This window comes from Aquarana catesbeiana, linkage group LG02 (assembly GCF_042186555.1).
Source record: "Aquarana catesbeiana isolate 2022-GZ linkage group LG02, ASM4218655v1, whole genome shotgun sequence".
Classification (NCBI taxonomy): domain Eukaryota; kingdom Metazoa; phylum Chordata; class Amphibia; order Anura; family Ranidae; genus Aquarana; species Aquarana catesbeiana.
This window is the reverse complement of record NC_133325.1, coordinates 301,449,674-301,471,532: the sequence shown is the minus strand read 5'-3', so window position 1 is coordinate 301,471,532 and position 21,859 is coordinate 301,449,674. Positions and strand designations below refer to the sequence as shown.

The 21,859-nt window shown below is 42.5% G+C and overlaps 1 protein-coding gene across 1 annotated transcript in view; it reads left to right on the top strand.

The window, feature by feature from the left end:
* Positions 1-12,702, top strand: part of RP2 (RP2 activator of ARL3 GTPase) — a 40,668-nt gene extending 27,966 nt beyond the window's left edge. The window contains exons 3-5 of the mRNA XM_073614603.1: positions 381-495; positions 5,294-5,379; positions 9,630-12,702. Coding sequence (XP_073470704.1) covers positions 381-495; positions 5,294-5,379; positions 9,630-9,713 — 285 coding nt within the window. The 3' untranslated portion in view covers positions 9,714-12,702. The remainder of the gene's footprint in view (positions 1-380; positions 496-5,293; positions 5,380-9,629) is intronic.
* Positions 12,703-21,859: the final 9,157 nt, after the last annotated feature.

Here is a 21,859-nt window from a genome sequence, read left to right as displayed (position 1 = left end):
TTCCTATGTGTCCCATTCGCACATTTATCGCAGAGCACCCACCAGAGCTGCACTGTAATGTAATGCACAGCACACTGTCGGACGTTGCAGTGAATAAAATGTACATTTCAAATAAGGCTCATACCAAAAAAAAAAGGAGTGGTGCAATGTACCACGCACCACACTGCCTCCCCCCCCCCCCCCCCCGGTGAATCGCTGCTCTGCATTGCAGTGTGAATTGGCCCTAAAGGTTTTTTTTTTTTAAACCCACTCTCTGCGGATGCCCTCTGCCCCTTTCTGTGTTATTTATATATATATATATATATATATATATATATGTGTGTGTGTATATTACAACTTTTTTTTCCTTTACTCCTATTAACCATTTCCTTAAATTACAGATGGTTGGCAAAGATTTCACACTTATCCAGACAAAGGAAGTTGCAATGAAACCAGAAGATGCAAGAAGAGTCTTTAGAGACCAAGCCACAGAATTCATTCCATTATTGGAGAAAGGTAAAACACTCGATCCAGTTTTATATGTACTGTATCACCCTGAATGAATCTGGTGTGGAATAGTTATTATGGATTTCAGGAGCCAATCTATCCAGTTGCTTATTTACACAAATAAGCCAGTCTCTCTCCATCTCCCCTGAAAATATAGTAAATTCTACCTTTTTGTGGAATGGTAAAAATGAAAGGTACACAAAACTGTAAACAACTTTTCACTAAAAATCTGGAGGTTTTCATTTTTTACTTATAGCCATCAGAGTTTATAAAAGAGCCCCCAAACTATACATTTTTTAAAAGCACATGACCTGTATAATAAAAAAAAAAAGTGTGCTATGATTTTTAAACCCAACAGTAGCTGTACAAGTGATTATCAAATCTCAGTTTTCACAAAAAATACGCTAAAATCCTTATTTGGACACATAAACACAACATAACTTAGAAAAATTCCTGCCAAATTCCTACTGGGGCCTAGTTCACATGGGGCATACTAAAACGTACATGGGGATGCACAGGTTTTCTGTGTATCCCTATTCAGGCATGTTTCATTCATGTCAGTTGGGGCACAGCAACTGCATGGACAGAGCCACTGTTACCCCATCTGACATCTATGCAGGTGCATTTGACATCACTAGGACTGCCTGCACAGGGATGGATGGAACACATGTGCATCCCCATGCAGTAAATGCAGCCTTGCTGTAGTATACCGCATTTTTTTTTTTTTTTTATAAGACCAAGTTCTCAGTCCCTTTGCCTACAGCCTCAGCTGTACTGCAAATTAAATGAATAGAAGTCTCTGTACAGAAGCTGCTATTCATTTAAAAACTGAAGCATAGTAAACATGGTTTACAGTGCTTAAGTGATAAATGAACACAGGAGAAATTGGTACTGTTCGCTCACTGTGTTCACTCAGGAAAGGAAGGGGGCTGGTAAACACATGTTTATCAGCCCAAAAGTGACAATGAGCTTATAGCAGAGGGTGGAATGCTAGGTCTGTATGGCATACTGACCTGGCCAGCTGGAAGAGGTTCTGTAGGTCCGTACGCTGTATAGACCTGGCAGCAAAAGGGTTAAAGGTGCTTTTATGTACAGCTAAAAAAAGTACCTAAATCTGCTTTGATATCAGGCCCTATCTTCCCTTATACAGAAGCACTGAGACTGCGAGAGGGAGGACAGCATTGGGAATTAGGCTTTACTATGCAGATGTACTGATAAGGAATATGCTGGTAGGAAGAGGAGAGTGAGAAGAATTGGTGACTTACCAGGAGGTTGCTGCTGATTCATTGTCCAGTCAGCAGGCTGCAGCATGAAGGTGACACCACTTTGTTCCTTTGTTCTGGTAAAGTGGTTTCGCCCTTCTTGCTATGCTCTCTGGCAAAAGCGTATGAATCGCACACATGGCTGGAGTTTAGCTTTAACCACTTGAAAACCAGGTCTTTTTCTGACACTTCTCACATACAGTATCTCACAAAAATGAGTACACCCCCAGGGCTGGTGCAAGGATTTTTGATACCCTAGGCAAAACCTAATTTTGCCGCCCCCTTGGCTTCACCCCTGACTCCACCCCCTTTGCCCTGCCCATGTATACCCTACCTTTTTAATGAAGTGCCCATCAAATGCAGCCCCACCTGCGCCCATCAAATGCAGCCCCACCTGCGCCCATAAAATGCAGCCCCACCTGCGCCCATCAAATGCAGCCCCACCTGCGCCCATCAAATGCAGCCCCACCTGCGCCCATCAAATGCAGCCCCACCTGCGCCCATCAAATGCAGCCCCACCTGCGCCCATCAATGAATGTTTGCTTGCTTCCATCCATTTGGGAGTCAGGACACAGACACAGTCCTCTGCCGCCGCTGTACCTCTGACACTATGTGTAAATGGAGCGGCGGCTGCCTACTGATGCTTGCTGCAGAGAGAAGGAATACCAGTGGCTGTGCGCCCTAGGCAGCTGCCTTGTTTGCCTAGTGGTAGCACCGGCCCTGTACACCCCTCACGTTTTTGTCAATATTTTATTATCGTTTCATGTGAAAACACTGAAGAAATTACACTTTGCTACAATGTAATGAGTGTACAGCTTGTATAACAGTGTAAATTTGCTGTCACCTCAAAATAACTCAACACACAGCCATTAATGTCTAAACCGCTGGCAACGAAAGTGAGTACACCCCTAAGTGAAAATGTCCAAATTGGGGCCAAAGTGTCAATATTTTGTGTGGCCACCATTATTTGCCAGCACTGCCTTAACCCTCTTGGGCATGGAGTTCACCAGAGTTTCACAGGCCACTGGAGTCCTCTTCCACTCCTCCATGACGACATCAAGGAGCCCGGTGGATGTTAGAGACCTTGCGCTCCTCCACCTTCCGTTTTGAGGATGCCCCACAGTTGCTCAATAGGGTTTAGGTCTGGAGACATGCTTGGCCAATCCATCACCTTTACCCTCAGCAGGGCAGTGGTCGTCTTGGTGGTGTGTTTGGGGTTGTTGGAATACTGCCCTGCGGCTCAGTCTCTGAAGGGAGGGGATCATGCTCTGCTTCAGTATGTCACAGTAAATGTTGGCATTCATGGTTCCCTCAATGAACTGTAGCTCCCCAGTACCGGCAGCACTCATGCAGCCTCAGACCATGACACTCCCACCACCATGCTTGACTGTAGACAAGACAAACTTGTCTTTGTACTTCTCACCTGGTTGCCGCCACACACGCTTGACACCATCTGAACCAAATAAGCTTATCTTGGTCTCATCAGACCACAGGACATGGTTCCAGTAATCCATGTCATTAGTCTGCTTGTCTTCAGCAAATTGTTTGCAGGCTTTCTTGTGCATCATTTTTAGAAGAGGCTTCCTTCTGTGATCACAGCCATGCAGACCAATTTGATGCAGTGTGCGGCGTATGGCCTGAGCGCTGACAGGCTGACCCCCCCCCACCCCTTTAACCAACCTCTGGATATGGTGCTGAGCACGTGCACTCAACTTCTTTGGTCGACCATGGCGAGGCCTGTTCTGAGTGGAACTTATCCTGTTAAACCTCTGTATGGTCTTGGCCACTGTGCTGCAGCTCAATTTCAGGGTCTTGGCAATCTCTTTATAGCCTAGGCCATCTTTATGTAGAGCAACAATTCTTTTTTTCAGATCCTCAGAGCGTTCTTTGCCATGAGGTGCCATGTTAAACTTCCAGTGACCAGTATGAGTGAGAGCGATATCACCAAATTCAACACACCTGCTCCCCATTGACACCTTGACACCGGTGAGGGAAAATGGCTAATTGGGCACAATTTGGACATTTTCACTTAGGGGTGTACTCACTTTTGTTGCAAGCGGTTTAGACCTTAATGGCTGTGTGTTGAGTTATTTTGAGGGAACAGCAAATTTACACTGTTATACAAGCTGTACACTCACTACTTTACATTGTAGCAAAGTGTCATTTCTTCAGTGTTGTCACGTGAAAAGGTGTAATAAAATATTTACAAAATGTGAGGGGTGTACTCACTTTTGTTAGATACTGTATATGTGGACAGAGAGGGAGAGAGAAAAAAATGTTTGAGAGAGACTGACTCTCCCTTAATGCAGCAGAAGAAACACACACATTTATTTGCCTTTGTCTGATAGAACAGGAATCTGTCCGCTGATCCCTGCTGAGCAGGTGGCTGGCTAGTCCGTGTTCGCTCAACAGCTTATGCAGAACAGACACAGTGGGTGGTTGGATGTAAATGGACAACTTATCCGTTTACATCCAGCTATCATCCGATCTGATCCGATCCACCAGACAATGGGGAATGTTTTTGGTGTATAGTAGTGATATGCAATTAGCGGACCTCCAGATATTGCAGAACTACAAGTCCCATCATGCCTCTGGGTGACATGCTTGTGGCTGTCAGTCTTGCTATGCCTCATGGGACTTGTAGTTCTGAAACAGCTGGAGGTCCGCTAATTGCATATCCCTGGTGTATAGGATCAGATTGGATGGCAGCAGGTGTCAACACATGTCTGTTGACACCCCCGCTCCTTAGAGGGCAATGGATGGTCTGATTGGGTCTGCCTAATAAACTAACAGGTGGACCCATTCGAAAGGGGCCTTAGGTTTATATAACGGATACTTATGCACCTGATACATTTGAAAGCACAGGTTGAGCTGGTAATACAATGCTCCAATTTTTCATAATTACTGCTGAATTGCCCAAAATTGGCTTGACTAATTTTGCCTAAAATATGGAAGGAGCCAGTTAGAAAATTGGCAGCCTGTCAGATGTAGTCACTGCTCAGGTATTCCATCTGCCATGGATGTCTGAATGCAATACTTGGCAGGGTAGATTCTTCCATCTTTAGTTTAGTGGTTCCTCTTGTTCAGCTTGTGGGGCTGAACAGGAGAAATCTTAACATGTATGGCTAGCCTTAGCCTATGGTTATAGCTTATAGTTAGCCTAGAGGTGTTTAGTTGGCTAATCAAAAGCTGAGCAGAAAGGCTCAGCAGTCTTTTTTTTTTTTTTTTTTTTTTTTTATTAGGTATCCCTGGGCTAAAATTAGGAGTTCCATAACACGGGACTAACTGCTGATTTGTCATGGTTTGACCCGTTCGTTAATCCGGTATTGCTACTACTGTCTGGTTAGAATAGAACTGGTATGAACGGTAATCATTTACATTTTATATATAAAGCTTTTATTAAAGCACTCAAATATTTAAATATTCTGCCAAAATAATATTAAACAATTGTACACTCAAAGTAAGAATTTGTCTCATAGAAATGAAACCATCTGAGTGCAAATTCCTTTTCACTGGAGTTTGAATTATTTCTTTATTATCTATAGGTCCTGTTGTTGCAATGGAGTTTAATGGAGATGAAGCTGTACAGACATGCCAGTCAGTAGTTAGCAACATCTTCAGTGGCACCATGGTAAGTATAGAAATTGAGGTCTGAGCCTTACTGTCTTTGTTCATGAATAAACATAATAGGAGTGATAGACAAGTATTCAAGGTTTAAAGTGCTTATTAACCCTAAAGCAATTTTTCAGTATATTCGGCATCGCGTCTCTTTGTTTCTTAAACCTGAACTCCAGGCAGAAACGTTTTCCCCTGTTGTTGCTCGTGCTTTCCTACCTTGAGTAGATATTACTTCATTTCTTTCCTGAGTCATTAAATTGGTTGTAAAGGAAGAAGGTTTTTTTATCTTAATGGATTATATCCATTAAGATAAAAAAACCTGTGTGCAGCAGCCCCCTAATACTTACCTGAGCCCCATCTAGATCCAGTGATGCTGCAGGAGTGTCTTGTCTGCTCGGGACTCCCCTTCTCATTGACTGAAACAGCAGCGTGCCGCCATTGGCTCCCACTCCTGTCAAAGTCAGGCAGCCAACACAGAGCTGTGGCTCGGATTGGGTGCCCCCATAGCAAGCTGCTTGTTGTGGGGGCACTCAACAGGAGGGAGGGGCCAGGAGTGACGGCAAGGGACCTGAGAAAGGCAGGATCTGGGGTGATCTGTGCAAAACCACTGCACAGGGCAGGTAAGTATAACATGTTTGTTATTTTTAACTGAGACTTTGGTATTACTTTAATTACAGAGAAAAGGAATGTGATTTTTTTTTTTTTTTTTTTTTTTAAACCTAGGCTTCATTCCCTGTGATTTCCGCTTTGTAAGACCGGTGGCTGCTATGTCCTTTAGTGCCCCAGCTACAAACGCTCAAGTGGGCGGACCCAGGAGTCCTCCGGTCTGAACTGCCCACCGCTGATGCGTCTTCCGATGATAGGCCTGCTCTGTCCACACACATAGCTGCCGACCTCCATTTTCCTAGGCATTGTGGGAAATGTAGTGCAGTTTCCCTGCATGGATGTGACGTTCAGACATCAGAAAGTCTTCCTCTTGGAGCCCAGAATTAAAATCCTGGAGTTTTTTCTTTAATTCTGTTACAAAGCTTCTTATCTAAAGATCCTGCCAGTAACAGCACTTTGTAGACTGACACGGCTAAGGTACTGCCTTGCAATAAGCAGCAGTGTTGTCAGTCTGCCTTCAGCTTACCTTTTGGGCTGCTTATCTGAAAGGCAGCTCAAGGGCCAACTGAGTGCAAACAGCACATGGAGACTGCTGATGGGAATTGTAAGACCAAGGCTTAGTGTTGTCAGTTTGCAACAGGAATTTGCTTACTAGCAGGATCTCCAGGTAAGAAACCTTGCAACAGAATTAGGAAAATCAGTTTGCCTAGGAAAATTGTAAACAGTGAGGCATGATGCCACACTTTACATACACTTTTACACTGGGTTTGTTTGGCTGGGCTTTTCCTAAGGGTCACTCGTTTTGCACTCCTGTGACCCGTTTTCAGCAGAGAGCGGTCTGAAGTCTACTCTCTGCTGATGTCACACAGATCAGTCCAGGCACCGTGTAATCCCGACTTCGGAAGTCTGGATCTGCCAGATCCCTGGACTGATGGCAGTCTTAGCCTCTCAGCGGGCCGCTGAGGCACACTCTCCCCGCCCTCCACAGCTCAGCACTCCAGTGAGCATGGAGGAGCAGAGCAGGTGAGCTGCTGATTGACAGTCAGCAGCTCTCCGCTTGGGGATCTTTGAGGACCGAGATATCGGCGGTGTTCGATCTCTCAGTGCAGAGACGCCAGGGGACCGATGCAGTATCGGACCGATGCTGAATCTACCTAGGTAAGTATAATAAGGGTATAAAAACCCAAACCCATACTTCTCCTTTAATATAGATCTAAACCCAAACACTAAAATCGCATATAAGTGATTTACATGGTTACATATTTATGTAATTTAAAAAGTTGTTTTCAGTCTTTTTAAAACTGCATTAGAGCCGGTTCACACCACATGCAGTCAAGGTGGCATGGCTAGTAGGTTATATGAACTGTACTGTTCAAAAATGCACTGGAACGCACATGTCCTTATTTATAGTGAAGAAAAAAAAGTGGAAAAAAAGCATCGGAAAGCATCAACAATGCTAATGCAGAAACTCATCCAGACAGCTTTTTTATATGCTATGAAATGGACACTGTGTTTGTGCACTTTGTGGGGACACTGTGTTTACACTCGCTGATCACACAGCAAGTCTCCCCACAAAATGTCCATAGTGCTTTACACTCACTGATCCCCACCGGCAACACATACCTGCTCTCCTTCTTCTCCTCACTGATAGGCTCTGTGTGAGGAGAAGGAGAAGCGGAGCCGATCAACTGACAGCCAGCTCTGGTTACATCACACGATGCCTGTGATTAGACACAGCCATCACATGATCAGAAGGGCCAATCACAGAGCCCTTCTGCCAATCAGGAAAGCGCGGTGTCCAGGGGGTATGAGCGCATCAGGATCGCGTGGCTGCGTGGGCACTCGGCCGCGCGATTGCACTCCTTCTAAAGGGACATTCAGAAACGTCCACTCAGCAAGACGAAACGCCCATATGTACAGTGGCCGGGTGGGAAGAAGTTAAAGAATACCTGGTGATCTTATCATGAAGGGTTTTTTTAGACACTTTCTGTTGTAGGATGATAACTGTCACCCAGTTGTACACCTGCATTCAAACTTTGTCACATGCGCCAGTGGTGAGGATAAGTGTTTCTGCTGTTTTGTTTATATTGTGCATGCATGGTCCATCATTGTCACTATTTTGAAGTTGGCCCAGAGCCACAAAGTGCAACACTGGAGCTACGGCATTTATACATGAGGTTGCTGAAAAAGGCTGGAGGGGATCAGCAGTACTATGATGGGAAAAAAATGAAAACCGCAATTAAAGTAGAAGTTCAACCAAAGCCTAACTAACTCTAAACCTACTCGCAGCTACATTCTAAAACATATCTACTCTACCTAGCCTTGTAAAGAAGAAATCGCTATACATTTTTCTGCAGCCGCTCCAGTCCCACAATAAGCTGTCAGCACCAGCTTCAGTGTGTAGGCATGTTTAGAAGAGGCAGCCAACAACAGGTGACACATATTAAGTTTATTTGGTGATTTCCCAGGCATTTCCCAGCTGTTGTTGGTTCTCTCCTGCACACAGCATCTCCCGCTGGAGACAGGACCGGAGTGGCTGCAGAAAAGGTATGTATAGCGATATCTTCTGTACAGGGCTAGATAGATTAGTTTTAGATTGTGGCTGCGAGTAGATTTAGGGCTCATGCACACTGCAGCTCAAATTAGCGACTCCTACAGCCTTTTGACCTCTTATTTTTTCTGCCTAGAAACGCCCCTCCATGTTAGCCAATGTGTCCATGCACACTATGGCTTTTTCAGGCATATGCTCCTACGGGCAAAAAATAACCCCCACCAAACTTGTGTGAAAACGCACAAAAATGTTTGTTCCAGCTTTTTTGTTTTGTTTATATAGTGGTAAAATTCTGTCTAGGAGGGTTTGTGAAAAAAAACGCTTATGTTCAAAAAAACTTGAAAGAGCTCAATAAAAAACACGAGAGAGCACAAAAAAGAACAAGCTTCAAGCTTTTATAGGCAGAAATAAAAGCTCAAAAGCAGCTTTTTTTTTTTTTTTTTTGAGCTGCAGTGTGCATGAGCTCTAATGCCGCGTACACACGAGAAGACTTTCCGGCATACTTGGTCCAACGTACCGGAGTCCGTCGGACTATTCGATCATGTGTGGGCTCCAGCGGACTTTTTTTTCTTCAAAGTTTGATGGACTTAGATTTGAAACATGTTTCAAATCTATCGGACGGACTCGAGTCCGGTCGAAAAGTCCGCTCGTCTGTATGCTAGTCCGACGGACAAAAACCAACACTAGGGCAGCTATTGGCTACTGGCTATGAACTTCCTTGTTTTAGTCCGGTCGTACGTCATCACGTACGAATCTGTCGGGCTTTGGTTGATCGTGTGTAGGCAAGTCCGTTAATTTGGAAAGTCCGTCGTAAAGTCCGTCAAAGTATGCCGTAAAGTCCGGTCGTGTGTACGCGGCATTAGAGTTAGGTTTTGGGTGAACTTCTACTTTCATGAAAAAAAATTTCAATTATTTGATTCTCAGTTTGTTAGACTTTAGACATACTTAAACATTATTAGTCCTATTCTGATTGATCTTTCTAAACCAATTTAAAAGGCTATTTTCTGCTTTCTTCTTTATAGTGTAACACTCAACATTTCCAATGTACCTATGTGTGTCATATGTTGTTTATTTCTTTAGTCATTTTAATTTTTTTATTTTAACAGGTGTTTGTTTCAGAAAGCAAGTCATCGGCCTCTCAAGATGTGGATAATTTTTACAATTTTGCCGACATGCAGATGAGCATGTAGAGTTCAAATTTATATGTTCGTGGCAGTGCTTGTTGCTGTTTTTATGCATAGGAGATCTGCAGAGAGACCTTTATATTTTTAATAACCATTGCCTCTGTTCACTTAAAGCAGGCATCTGTTTAGCTTTTTTGTTCCCGTGGTGTTTGTACACACAGCATTTTTTAGGATATTAGTTTTCATGTAAAATATTCTGTATGTAATGATTTTCTTAATATAAGTAAGAAGACGTAAAATTTTATTTAAAGATGACCCAGTCTTAAAGGTGAAGCTGTCTACAAACAAGATTATCATTTGTATTTCATTGGCATAAAAGAGACTTAAAACATTTTTGAAATGTTTTATATTTTTTTTCATTTTGAATAGGGTAGGAGTTTAAAACGCTACCTTGGTTTTTTTTTTTGGGGGGGGGTGGCAGGTCCATAAAAGAAAAAAAAAAAAAAAAAAAAAGCCTGGAGTTGGACTTAGTCATTGGCTGAGATCGCTGATCAGGAGCCGGTCGGCTGCTGGTTTTCCAGCATGCCGTCGGACCAGCTGCCATACACACGGGCCGAATGTCGTCCAGTTTTTATTGAACCGCCCAATTTTGCCAGTCATTCGGTCACATGGCTTGACTCTTTTGTGTTTACCTGGCAGTTTGTCCTGTCAGCTCTCCTGTATTTCTGTATTTCTTTTCTCTCTCCCTAATCTGTTTTCCCTCAACACAGTCTGTGTCATTTCTGTTGCTTTCTTCCCCCTCCAGGAACAGTAAGTCTTAAACCGGTTAGCAGATCAATCTGTAGTGGATCAGATTTTAGGCACAGTGCCAGAATTGAGATCAATTGAGCATGTGCAGAGCAGGGTGAGACAGAGTGTTACTGGTTTTTAAAACCGTATAGACCCTTAAGGTTTTACATAGCTTTACCTGCAAAAGGGGCCAGCCTGAAGTGATCTATCCAGACTTCATTTTTTACGAAAGTTCTGCTTTAAGTTATTCCTGGTTGCTATAGTAACATCACATTGTGGTTCACATTATCGCCATATTGTTGAGGGAGAACTCCAGGCAAAAAACTAGGCTTACTAATATGTTTACATTTCTAGGTCAGATATTTTTTTTTTTTTTTTCATTTTGGCTCAGAGTATTTCCAAAAGTTGAGCTTCAGCACAAATGTTTGTGAGAACAAGAGTTGCTGCAAATTTTTAGCCCTAGTTCACACTGGTGCACTTTGACGTGTGATTTGACAGTTCAAAATCACATGACAAGTCGAACCCTGTTGCTGGCAATGGAACCGTTCAAATCATTGTGACTCAAGTAGCAGCAACTTTAAAAAAGTTTTCTGCACTACTTTTTTGGGACTTTCTGTGCGACTTTCATAGACTTCTTTTAAATGAAGTCACAAGCCCCAATGAAATTGGAGATGCAAATCGCACTGATCTGCGGCTTTGAAATCACGCTGAAGTAGCATGATTGCAAAGCCACACCAGTGTGAACCATGGCTTAAATTTAACCAAGCACTGGGCAGATCACAAACGTGCACCAACAAACGTTAATGGCAAATGGCACCAAGGGCCTGCTCTTTTGAACCCCACATTTTTAAACAAAAAGAAATCAAATAGGCATAACTTAATATGCCTATTTGCCTTAAGTAAATATACTTAATTATGATTTTTGTTGTGCAGTCAAAGAAAATGTTAGAGAATTCTATGGAACTTTCTACCACAACAAATAAAAACAATTCAGATCAGCCAGGTTTATGTCCCTAGCACACAATAGTCATTCTCTTAAACAAAAAAAACAAAAAAAAATGTTTTTGTATTTCTATTTAATAGATGCCTGAAAATAAATGGTTACTGTACTTTTTAATGGCAAATGTGATAAGGCGAAAATTGCACTATGTTGACTTGTATAAAACTTTAATTGTATTCATAGTTTAGTAGGAGTAGTTTGGTAAAATGATAAATATTGCACAAAACCAACTTACATTCAGAAAAGCTCCATAAAGTTTTTTGTGGTATTGATAAAAAAAAAAAAAAATTTTAAATGAAAGAAGAAATATCAAGCATGGTAAATTTTTACATAGTTACATTGATCTCAACTCTTTTCCAGGTCCCATGCGGAATGGCTGGCCTGATGCATTGTGAACACAAGACTTCGGTCGCTCAGCATGAGACTCATTCAGAGAATGCTTTGCATTTTCTGAATGCATGCAAAGTGTTCTCTGATTGTACAGAGCGGATAAGTGCGGTGATGACGTTGCGCTCTCCACCTCGTCCAATGCTTTGCAATCATTCAGGAAATGCAAAGCATTCTCTAAATGGCACCTGTAGTGAACGACTGTCCTCCTGTGTTCACAATGCATCAGGCCGGCTGTTCAGCATAGGGCCCAGAAGGAAGTGGCGATTACTAAAGTAGCAGTGCCTACTTTAGCAATTTCTAGCTTTCAGGGGCATTGGCCAGTTATGATATATACATAGTTACATTGGTCCAAGTGGTCCAGTATGGAACAATGTAACTATGGTGATGATTTACTAAAGGAAAATATACTGTGCACTTGCTCCAGAGCTTAGTAAATGAGGTAAAGTTTCACTTTTAAATAGAATTCCTAATCGCATGCAAGAAAAATAAAAAAACAGCATTTTTGTTTGCACATGATTGGATGATAGACATCAGCAGAGCTTCTCCTCATTTCAGAGCTTCCCCTCAGAACTAGAGCAACTGCACTTAAAGTGCACTTGCCGTGCACAGTGTGTTTGCCTATAGTAAATTAACCTCTATGTCAAAATATACCATGTCTGGAATTATTCCTAAACTATGTATTATTTTTAATGCTTATTAAAAAAAATGCAGATATCGCTTTATACTTTTTAATATTTCTTAAATGCTCTTGAAATTGATTTGTCCTTTTTACTGTGCAACAGTAACTTCTGTGAACAAACCTCATATAAATGATGTCTTTCTATAAAATGTTTGTTTCTGATACACAGCATCATATAAAATAACTGAAAGTCATAAGGTTTCAATATGTATGTACATATGTATGATAGCAGTTATGCACACAATCTTTCATTGCTTCCCTTCAGCAAGTGAAGGTTTAATTTGTTGTTCCTTCTAAAGGAGCATCACACCAGCAGTCACCTCAGTGACATCTGTAAAATCTGCAGATCGAGAATGAGTACTCAACCTCTATGCACCATCTTATACCAGCTGTCAGCCAACTCACCCCACAGGTGCATCCTATGGCCTTTTTGTTAGATGCATCTAGAAATACTACAGGCACGCCCCTGATTGTGGCAAAGACAACCTACAGGGGATCAGATTAGCTGCTTCAGCAGCTTCTACAAATCCCCAAAACCTCCACTAGTCAGCTGCAAATGTTGGCCTTTGTTAACTTGGACTACTGATTTTCCCCCATTATCCAACTAACTCCACTTAGTGTTGGGACTCTACTGCCACTCTAGGGGAGATGCGCTTTTAAAAGCCTCCCCATCTCTCTCCAGCGATGTCCACGAGTTCCTTGGCCATCTGGGGCTCTCCTCCTGATTGCCTGAGACACAGCAGTGGTGCCATTGGCTCCTGCTACTGTCAATCAAAGTCAGTCAATCAGGAGAGGGCCGGGGCCAGATCAGGGCTCCATGTCTGAATGGACACATGGCGTGGTGACTTGGCTCTGGTGCCCCCATAGCAAGCTGCTTGCTGTGGGGGCACTCGACAGGAGGGAGGGGACAGGAGAGCTGAAAAAAAAAAAACAAGCAGTATCTGGGCTGCTCTGTGCAAAACCAATTGCATAGAGCATGTAAGTATAACATATTTGTTATTTTTAGAGAAAAAAAATTAGACTTTGCGACCACTTTATACTCAGATCAATGCCCAACAAAATCGATCCTCTAGAATTACTAGCCACTAAGGTGGACCTAGAATAACTGGGCAAAAGTATGGATGATGCCCTGCACTCTGAAATTAAAGGAACAAACCATGATCAGACTCTCACACATCACCAGAACATACTCACACAGACCTTGCATACACACACACTCAGGGTCTTGAAGGACAACCGAGATAGGGTAAAGGCACCTTCTGCCCAGGTCGTCCTCCTACTAGAAGAAATACCCTCTGCATTGGAGGCCATGCAGAAGCCATTCTAAGAACAGACCTTCCTTTCTAGTATAACAGCAATTCTAAATTCCCTCTTATGGCAACTGTCGCACCCTGGTCTTAAAATTAATACGGTCTACAGATCTTCAGGCCCTCCTTCAAATGTCCTGGATAGACTCAATTCCTTAGAAACCTATTGAAAACAAAAATGATCCAGAGGGCTGTTAACTTTTATTGATGGTAAAATACATTCCCAACCCTTTACATTTGCCAATGTTGATTTTCTCAATGTCATTTCTCAAGCAAAGGCTTCCACAATTACAAGATTTTACAGAGGGATTAATGATCAACGGAGGTTACTTTTAACTAAGGCTGACCATAGATGAGTAGAAAAACTTTTTTTTTTGTAATCTTTATTTATTCTTAATTGGCATACAAACAGATAATACCCTACACAATTACAAATCTCCATACAATCTTTACCTGAAGCACAAGACATATAACTATTAATATATCCTAAAAGGTCCATAAATCTCTAGCATGATGAAATTAGGATTACCGAATACATATACAATGGATATAAAAAGTCTACACATCCCTGTTAAAATGTCAGGTTTCTGTGATGTAAAAAAATGCAACAAAGATAAATCATTTCAGAACTTTTTCCCCCTTTAATGTAACCTATGAACTGTACAACTCAATTGAACAGCAAACTGAAATCTTTTAGGTGGAGGGAAGTAAAAATAAAAAACTGAAATAATATGGTTGAAAAGTGTGTAGACCCATAAACTAATTTTGCTAAAGCACCTTTTGATTTTATTACAGCACTCAATCTTTTTTGGGTATGAGTCAGCATGGCAGATCTTGACTTTGCAATATTTTGCCACTCTTTGCAAAAACACTCCAAATCTGTCAGATTGCCCTCTTCATATCACCCCACAGATTTTCAATTGGATTCAGGTCTGGGCTTTGGCTGGGTTATTCCAAATCGTTAATCTTCTTCTGGTGAAGCCAGTCCTTTGTTGATTTGGATGTATACTTTGGGTCATTGTCATGCTGAAAGATGAAGTTCCTCTTCATGGTCGGCTTTCTAGCAGAAGCCTGAAGGTTTTGTGCTAATATTGACTGGTATTTGGAACTATTCATAATTCCCTCTACCTTTTACTAAGGCCTCTGTTCCAGCTGAAGAAAAACAGCCTCAAAGCATGATGCTACCGCCACCATGTTTCACTGTAGGTATGGTGTTCTTTTGGTGATGTACAGTGTTGTTTTTGCACCAATCATATCTTTTGGAATTATGGTCAAAAAGGTTCAACCTTGGTTTTATCAGACCATAACACATTTTCCCCACATGGTTTTGAGAGACTTCAGATGTGTTTTTGCAAAATTTAGCCAGGCTTGGATGTTTTTCTTCGTAAGAAAAGGCTTCTGTCTTGCCACTCTACCCCATAGCCCAGACATATGAAGAATATGGGAGATTGTTGTCACATGTACCACACAGCCAGTATTTGCCAGATATTCCTGCAGCTCCTTTAATGTTGCTATAGGCCTTTTGGCAGCCTCCCTGACCAGTATTCTTTTCGTCTTTTCATAAATTTTGGTGGGACATCCAGTTCTTAGTAATGTCACTTTGAAGTCGGAACGACTTAGTCCCCTTTCACAATTATACGATTTGTCCCACGATTTTGTACTGCAAAATCGTATGACAAGTCTTCTCCATGATTTTCATTGACTACCATTCATATTGGCACGACTTTAAGTCGTGCTGACTTCAAAGTAGTCCCCGCACTACTTTGGTCCAACTTCCATGCGAGTTGATATCCATAGACCTCAATGTTAAACCCTCAAGTAGCATGCAAATCGTACCTGAATAATATAGACACGATTTCAGTACAGCTGTGTAAGCACAAGCTGATAATGGTTAATGCCAAAGTTGTGGCAAAGTCATACAAATTAGTACTGCTCCCAAATTGCGTCAAAATCACAGAAAAATTGCTGCGGTAAAATCGCGTGATTTAAGTCGCACAAGTGTGAAAGGGGCCTAAAAGTCGTGCCAATATGTATGGTAGTCATTGAAAATCATGGAGAATGACTTGTCATACGATTTTGCAGTACAAAATCGTGGGACAAGTCGTATAAGTGTGAAAGGGGACTTAACCTATTATGTTTTCTGTAAAGCGGCAATTTCCCATTCCCTGAGGAATCTGAGACCTGTAGTGACGTTGCTTTTGTTCAGCAATTTATAGGAGATAGATAATAGACCTGTCAATGGGTTGTTTGTGCCAAAGAGATTCATAGTCGGTAAGGGATTTAACCTTTCTGATACCCCAAAGGTGAATGGTACAAAAAGCGCCCGCCTCTAGATGATGTGACTGCAAGCCTTATGAAAATGTTTTAAAGTGACATTAAAATCTTGGGGGCGGGTTTGTTTGTTTGTTTTTTTAAACATGTTATACTTACCTGCTTTGTGCAGTGGTTTTGCACAGAGCATCCCAGATCCTCCTCTTCTCTGGTCCCTCACCAGCGCTCCTGGCCCCTCCCTCCTGCCCAGAGCCACCACAGCAAGCAGCTTGCCATGGGGGCACCCAAGCTGAGCTGCTGCTGTGCGTGTCCATTTAGACACAGATCCGTGGCTCGACCCCTGCCCTCTTTCTTCCCATTGGCTCACTGAATTTGATGGCAGCGGGAGCCAAAAGTGCCCACTTGCTTTCTCAGCCAATGAGGAGGGATAGTCTCAGACAGCCTCGTTCAACATAGCTGGATTGATATGGGGGCTCAGGTAAGTATTGGGGGGGGGTGGGCACACAGGTTTTTTATCTCTATGCATAGAATGCATGAAGATAAAAAAAACCTGCCTATAGAGCCTCTTTAAGGCCACATGAGCCATTGCCACCTTTCCACGTGATGTGTCCAGTTTCAGGTCGGGGCTCAAAATAAAGTCCCGCCAACATGGGCGTCTGCTTTGGTGGGCAATTCTCCCCCTGGAGAAAGGTGTGCACACGGACACTCAGGGCCGATTCTGGGCAAGTGCCCAGGGTGCTGCAAGCTTAAAGTCACCAGCACACCAGGATCTCCAAAAATGGGTCCAAAACTTTAATCATTGATCACATAGTTACAAAAAAGGCGACATTGTGGAGCCACGCATGACCCCTTCATCAGACATGTAATGTCACATGCCCGATGAAGGGGTCCTGCGTGGCTCTGAAATGTCACCTTTTTTGTAAATATGTGATCATTGATTAAAGTTTTGAACCCATTTTTGGAGATCTTGGTGTTCTGGTGACATTTTCTCTTTATGACTGTTTATGGTTCCAGACGATGGTCGCTTCAGCACCCAATTGAAAATACAGCCATATTTGCAGGAACGTGTGCATTGGGATATTGCATTGCAGCTGCCGCAAAGGGGGGCGCGGAAGCTGTGGCATTAACTTGCTGTTATATTTAGCAGCAGCGGCGGTGCCGCCTGACTCCCTAGACTCTTAAATTGCATCGTCCGCTGGCCTCTCTGATGCCCGCTGCACTGGTTGCTAGACTCGCCTGGCGTCTAGCAGCCAATGATGTCATGTCATAAGGCCGAGGCGAGGCCCTACCATTCAGAGTGGAGGAGGAACTTCTTCCTTCTTCGCGCCTGGTCACTTTTGGCTCCACCCACCACCTCCATCTTCTCCAGGCAGCGTGGCTCAGAGCCTGAGGGAAGGAAGGGAGCACGCCTGAAGAGCGGAGTGTGAGCTGTCCACCTGCACCAGCACCTGCCTGAGGTGAGGTAGCCTGTGTCCATGTTCTGGAGCTCATCTAACAGCACTACTTGTATAATTGCGGTCAAGTTGTTAAATTTATTATTTCCAAACAAAATTGATGTCCTTTTTTTTCCCACAAATAGAGCTTTCTTTTGGTGGTATTTGATCACCTCTGCGGTTTTTATTTTTTGCGCCATAAACAAAAATAGAGTGACAATTTTGAAAAAAACACATTATTTTTTACTTTTTGCTATAATAAATATCCCCAAAAAATATATAAAAAAAACTTTTTTTTTTTCCTCAGTTTAGGCTGATACGTATTCTTCTACATATTTTTGGTAAAAAAATTGCAATAAGCGTTTATTGGTTTGTGCAAAAGTTATAGTGTCTATAAAATAGGGGTTAGTTTTATGGCATTTTTATTAATAATTTTTTTTTACTAGTAATGGCGGCGATCTGCAATTTTTTTTTTTTTTTTTTATCGTGACTGCGACATTACGGCGGACACATCAGACAATTTTGACACATTTTTGGGACTATTGTCATTTTTACAGCGATCAATGCAAAAAAATTGCATTGATTACTGTAAAAATGACACTGGCAGTGAAGGGGTTAACCACTAGCTGGCTAGGAAGGGGTTAGGTGTGTTCTAGGGAGTGATTGTAACTGTTAGGGGGCGTGGCTACGAGTGACACTTCACTGATCATAGCTCCCGATCACAGGGAGCTATGATCAGTGACAGTGTCACTAGGCAGAACGGGGAGATGCCTGTTTACATTAGCATCTCCCCGTTCTTCCTCTCCGTGAGATGATCGCGGGTATCCAAATTCAAAGGGCCGTACAGGTACGCCCATTTGCCCAGCCGTGCCATTCTGCCGATGTATATGTACATGCGGCGGTCGGCAAGCGGTTAAAAGGATGCTCCCCCCTTGAAAAAAGGTCTGGGGATGTCCATGCCCCCAAGAACGAGAATACCTTCCTGAAATGCCAGTTTAGAAAGAACTCCATCTACAGTATCTCACAAAAGTGAGTACACCCCTCACATTTTTGTAAATATTTTATATGTTTTCATGTGACAACACTGAAGAAATTACACTTCTTTAGCAAGTCAGTGGTCGTCTTGGAGGTGTGTTTAGGGTCGTTATGTTGGAATGCTGCCCTGCAGCCCAGTCTCTGATGGGGGGGGGGGGGGGGGGGGAAGAATCATGCTCTGCTTCAGTATGTCACAGTACATGTTGGCATTCATGTTTCCCTCAATGAACTGTAGCTCCCCAGTTGCAGCCCCAGACCACGACACTTCCACCACCATGCTTGACTGTTGGCAAGACACACTTGTCTTTGTACTCCTCACCTGGTTGCCGCCACACACGCTTGACACCATCTGAACCAAATAAGTTTATCTTGGTTTCATCAGATCACAGGACATGGTTCCAGTAATCCATGTCCTTAGCCTGCTTGTCTTCAGCAAACTGGAGGCTTTCTTGTGCATCATCTTTAAAAGAGGCTTCCTTCTGGGATGACAGCCAAGCAGACCAACTTGATGCAGTGTGTGGCATATGGTCTGAGCACTGACAGGCCGACCCCCCCCCCCCCCCCCCCACCTCTTCAACCCCTGTAGCAATGCTGGCAGCACTCATACGTCTATTTCCCAAAGACAACCTCTGGATATGACGCCGAGCACGTGCACTCAACATCTTTGGTTGACCATGGTAAGGCCTGTTCTGAGTGGAACCTGTCCTGTTAAACTGCTGTATGGTCTTGGCCACCATGCTGCAGCTAGTTTCAGGGTCTTGGCAATCTTCTTATAGCTTAGGCCATCTATATGTAGAGCAACGATTCTTTTTTTTCAGATCCCCAGAGAGTTCTTTGCCATGAGGTGCCATGTTGAACTTCCAGTGACCAGTATGAGAGAGTGAGAGCGACAACGCCAAATTTAACACACCTGCTCCCCATTCACACCTGAAACCTTGTAACACTAATGGGTCACATGATATCGGGGAAGGAAAATGGCTAATTGGGCCCAATTTGGACATTTTCACTTAAGGGTGTACTCACTTTTGTTGCCATCGGTTTGGACATTAATTGGCTGTGTGTTGAGTTATTTTGAGGGGAAAGCAAATTTACACTGTTATACAAGCTGTACACTCACTACTTTACATTGTAGCAAAGTGTCATCTCTTCAGTGTTGTCACAAAATATATAATAAAATATTTACAAAAATGTGAGGGGTGTACTCACTTTTGTGAGATACTGTATATATGTTATTTGACGGGGAATTGGGCATGTATATTATCGCAAAGGTTTATGTCTAACCCTGGATCTAACCCTTCACAAAGGCAAAATGGTACTCAGAATCTAAACAGGAGTCGTTAACCAAAAAAGGCAATTATGGTTAATGGCTGTAGCGACCCCTCTGGCTTTAGGAACTGGTGATGTACCTAAATACCACTGTTTTAACATATACAAACGCAATTTAGGGGTGAAAGAGGGCGTGAAATTTTTCTCTTGCCACATTGCAATTTTGAAGATTCAAATGCTTCATTTCTAACCAGATTTTATTTTGTTTATTCAGGTAGCACATCCTATGTACATTATAAGAGATAACCTTAATAGAGGCCATCATAATTCAAGGGGGAGAGAATTTTTTTTTTTTTTAAACGAATTGGAAATCATCAATATATTATGCACAAAACTGGATCCAATTCCCCACCCAAAAAAAAAAGGCATACATACGATACCATGAACCCTAACTAAACCCAGGAAAGCAAAAACAAAAAAAAAAAATCAAAATTGTCATTACATTTTTCATAGGATTGTGCCATCATCGTTTTGGAATTTTCCATGTGAAAACAAAATTGTTTTTCTTCGGATATGCGGAAGTGATGCAATGTATTTTAACCTCTTGGCTCGAAATAATAACACTGGATTTATTATGTTAAAGTAATACTAAACAGATAAGTGTTGATTGCCATACTTCATTCACATAAATTATATATTTCATTATATATTTCAATCCACTGTGATTTCTGCAGTGCTGGTGTGTGGTCACATGACCGTTCCCTGTTCTTTGGCATCTGCAGGGAAATATCTTTGGGAGGGGCTTCTATTACTCTGCTGATGTATGCTCTCTACAGTGTAAGTCTGTGTCTGCACAGCCCTGATTGGTGCTGTGCCATTCACATGACTTAAAAAAAAACTGTTTCAGGAGAGGAAATCATATTAAATTATAAATATCAAATAACTGTTTTCCAGCTCCCTATAGATCTTTATTGAACATCAATTGTGTATTTTTTTTGTGCATTAATGTGGTGTAGGTGGAACCAAAGATTATTGACACTGGCTTTCTGTAGCACCCTCCTAAGTTGCTAGTGTAGGTAAATTTAGTCTGGCTTCTCTGTATGCAGAGGAGCATGGGTTAATTTTGTTTAGGAGGCTGTCCAGTGCTCCAAAGGCTGTGGCTCTGTTACCTCCCACTGGCTTCTAGAACTCACTGGATAGTTAGAGGGTGGAGGAACAGAGGCTGCAGCCTAAATATTTATGGAGTTTCAACCAATCCGTGGGGAGGCGAGGCCCAGAAGGTGGGGAAACAACCCATAAATACTCAGGAGCCTGGCAGTCAGGGAGCAGAGTCCAGGGTCCAGTTGTCTGGAGGGACCCCAAGTTCATCCCTTTAAAAAAACAAAACAAAACCAAATCCCCTGAACTGTTTTATTGAGCCTCTTGGCTGTGTAGGGGAAAGACCCAACAAATCCAGTGGTCCTTTCGGGGGTAGTTCTGCATTTCATTTTGTTCAGATGGCATCTGCATCCAAGGCTCTTTTTTATTTTACAGGTATTAGCAATTACATAAGATATATTTAATACTGATTTAAATTAATACTAAGCTTTTTTGTGAGTCTCTTAGTGCTATGTTTCTCAACTCCAGTTCTCAAGTACCCCCAACAGGTCAGACTTTCCATTATTTTGCACAGGTGATTTGATCACTGCCTTAGTAATTACCACAGCCATTTCATCTGAGGGAAATCCTGAAAACATGACCTGTTGGGTGCACTTGAGGACTGGAGCTGAGAAACATTGTCTTAGTGAATGTAAAGAATCTGCGTATTATATCCTGCCCCCATAGTGTTTAGCACTAGGAGGACATGGAGGATGAGGAGGGAGGGGAGTATAATTTACTACTTTGTATATGCCCACATGTGTGACTCTAGTTATGTGGGCTGCACAGATAAAAAAAAGAAAAAAGGAGCAAATAAAGACCTTAAAAAAATGATAAAAATGCTCCGTAGAGGACACCAGCTGGTCTACACAATCTCAGCCCACAGTGGGTACACAGAGAAGATG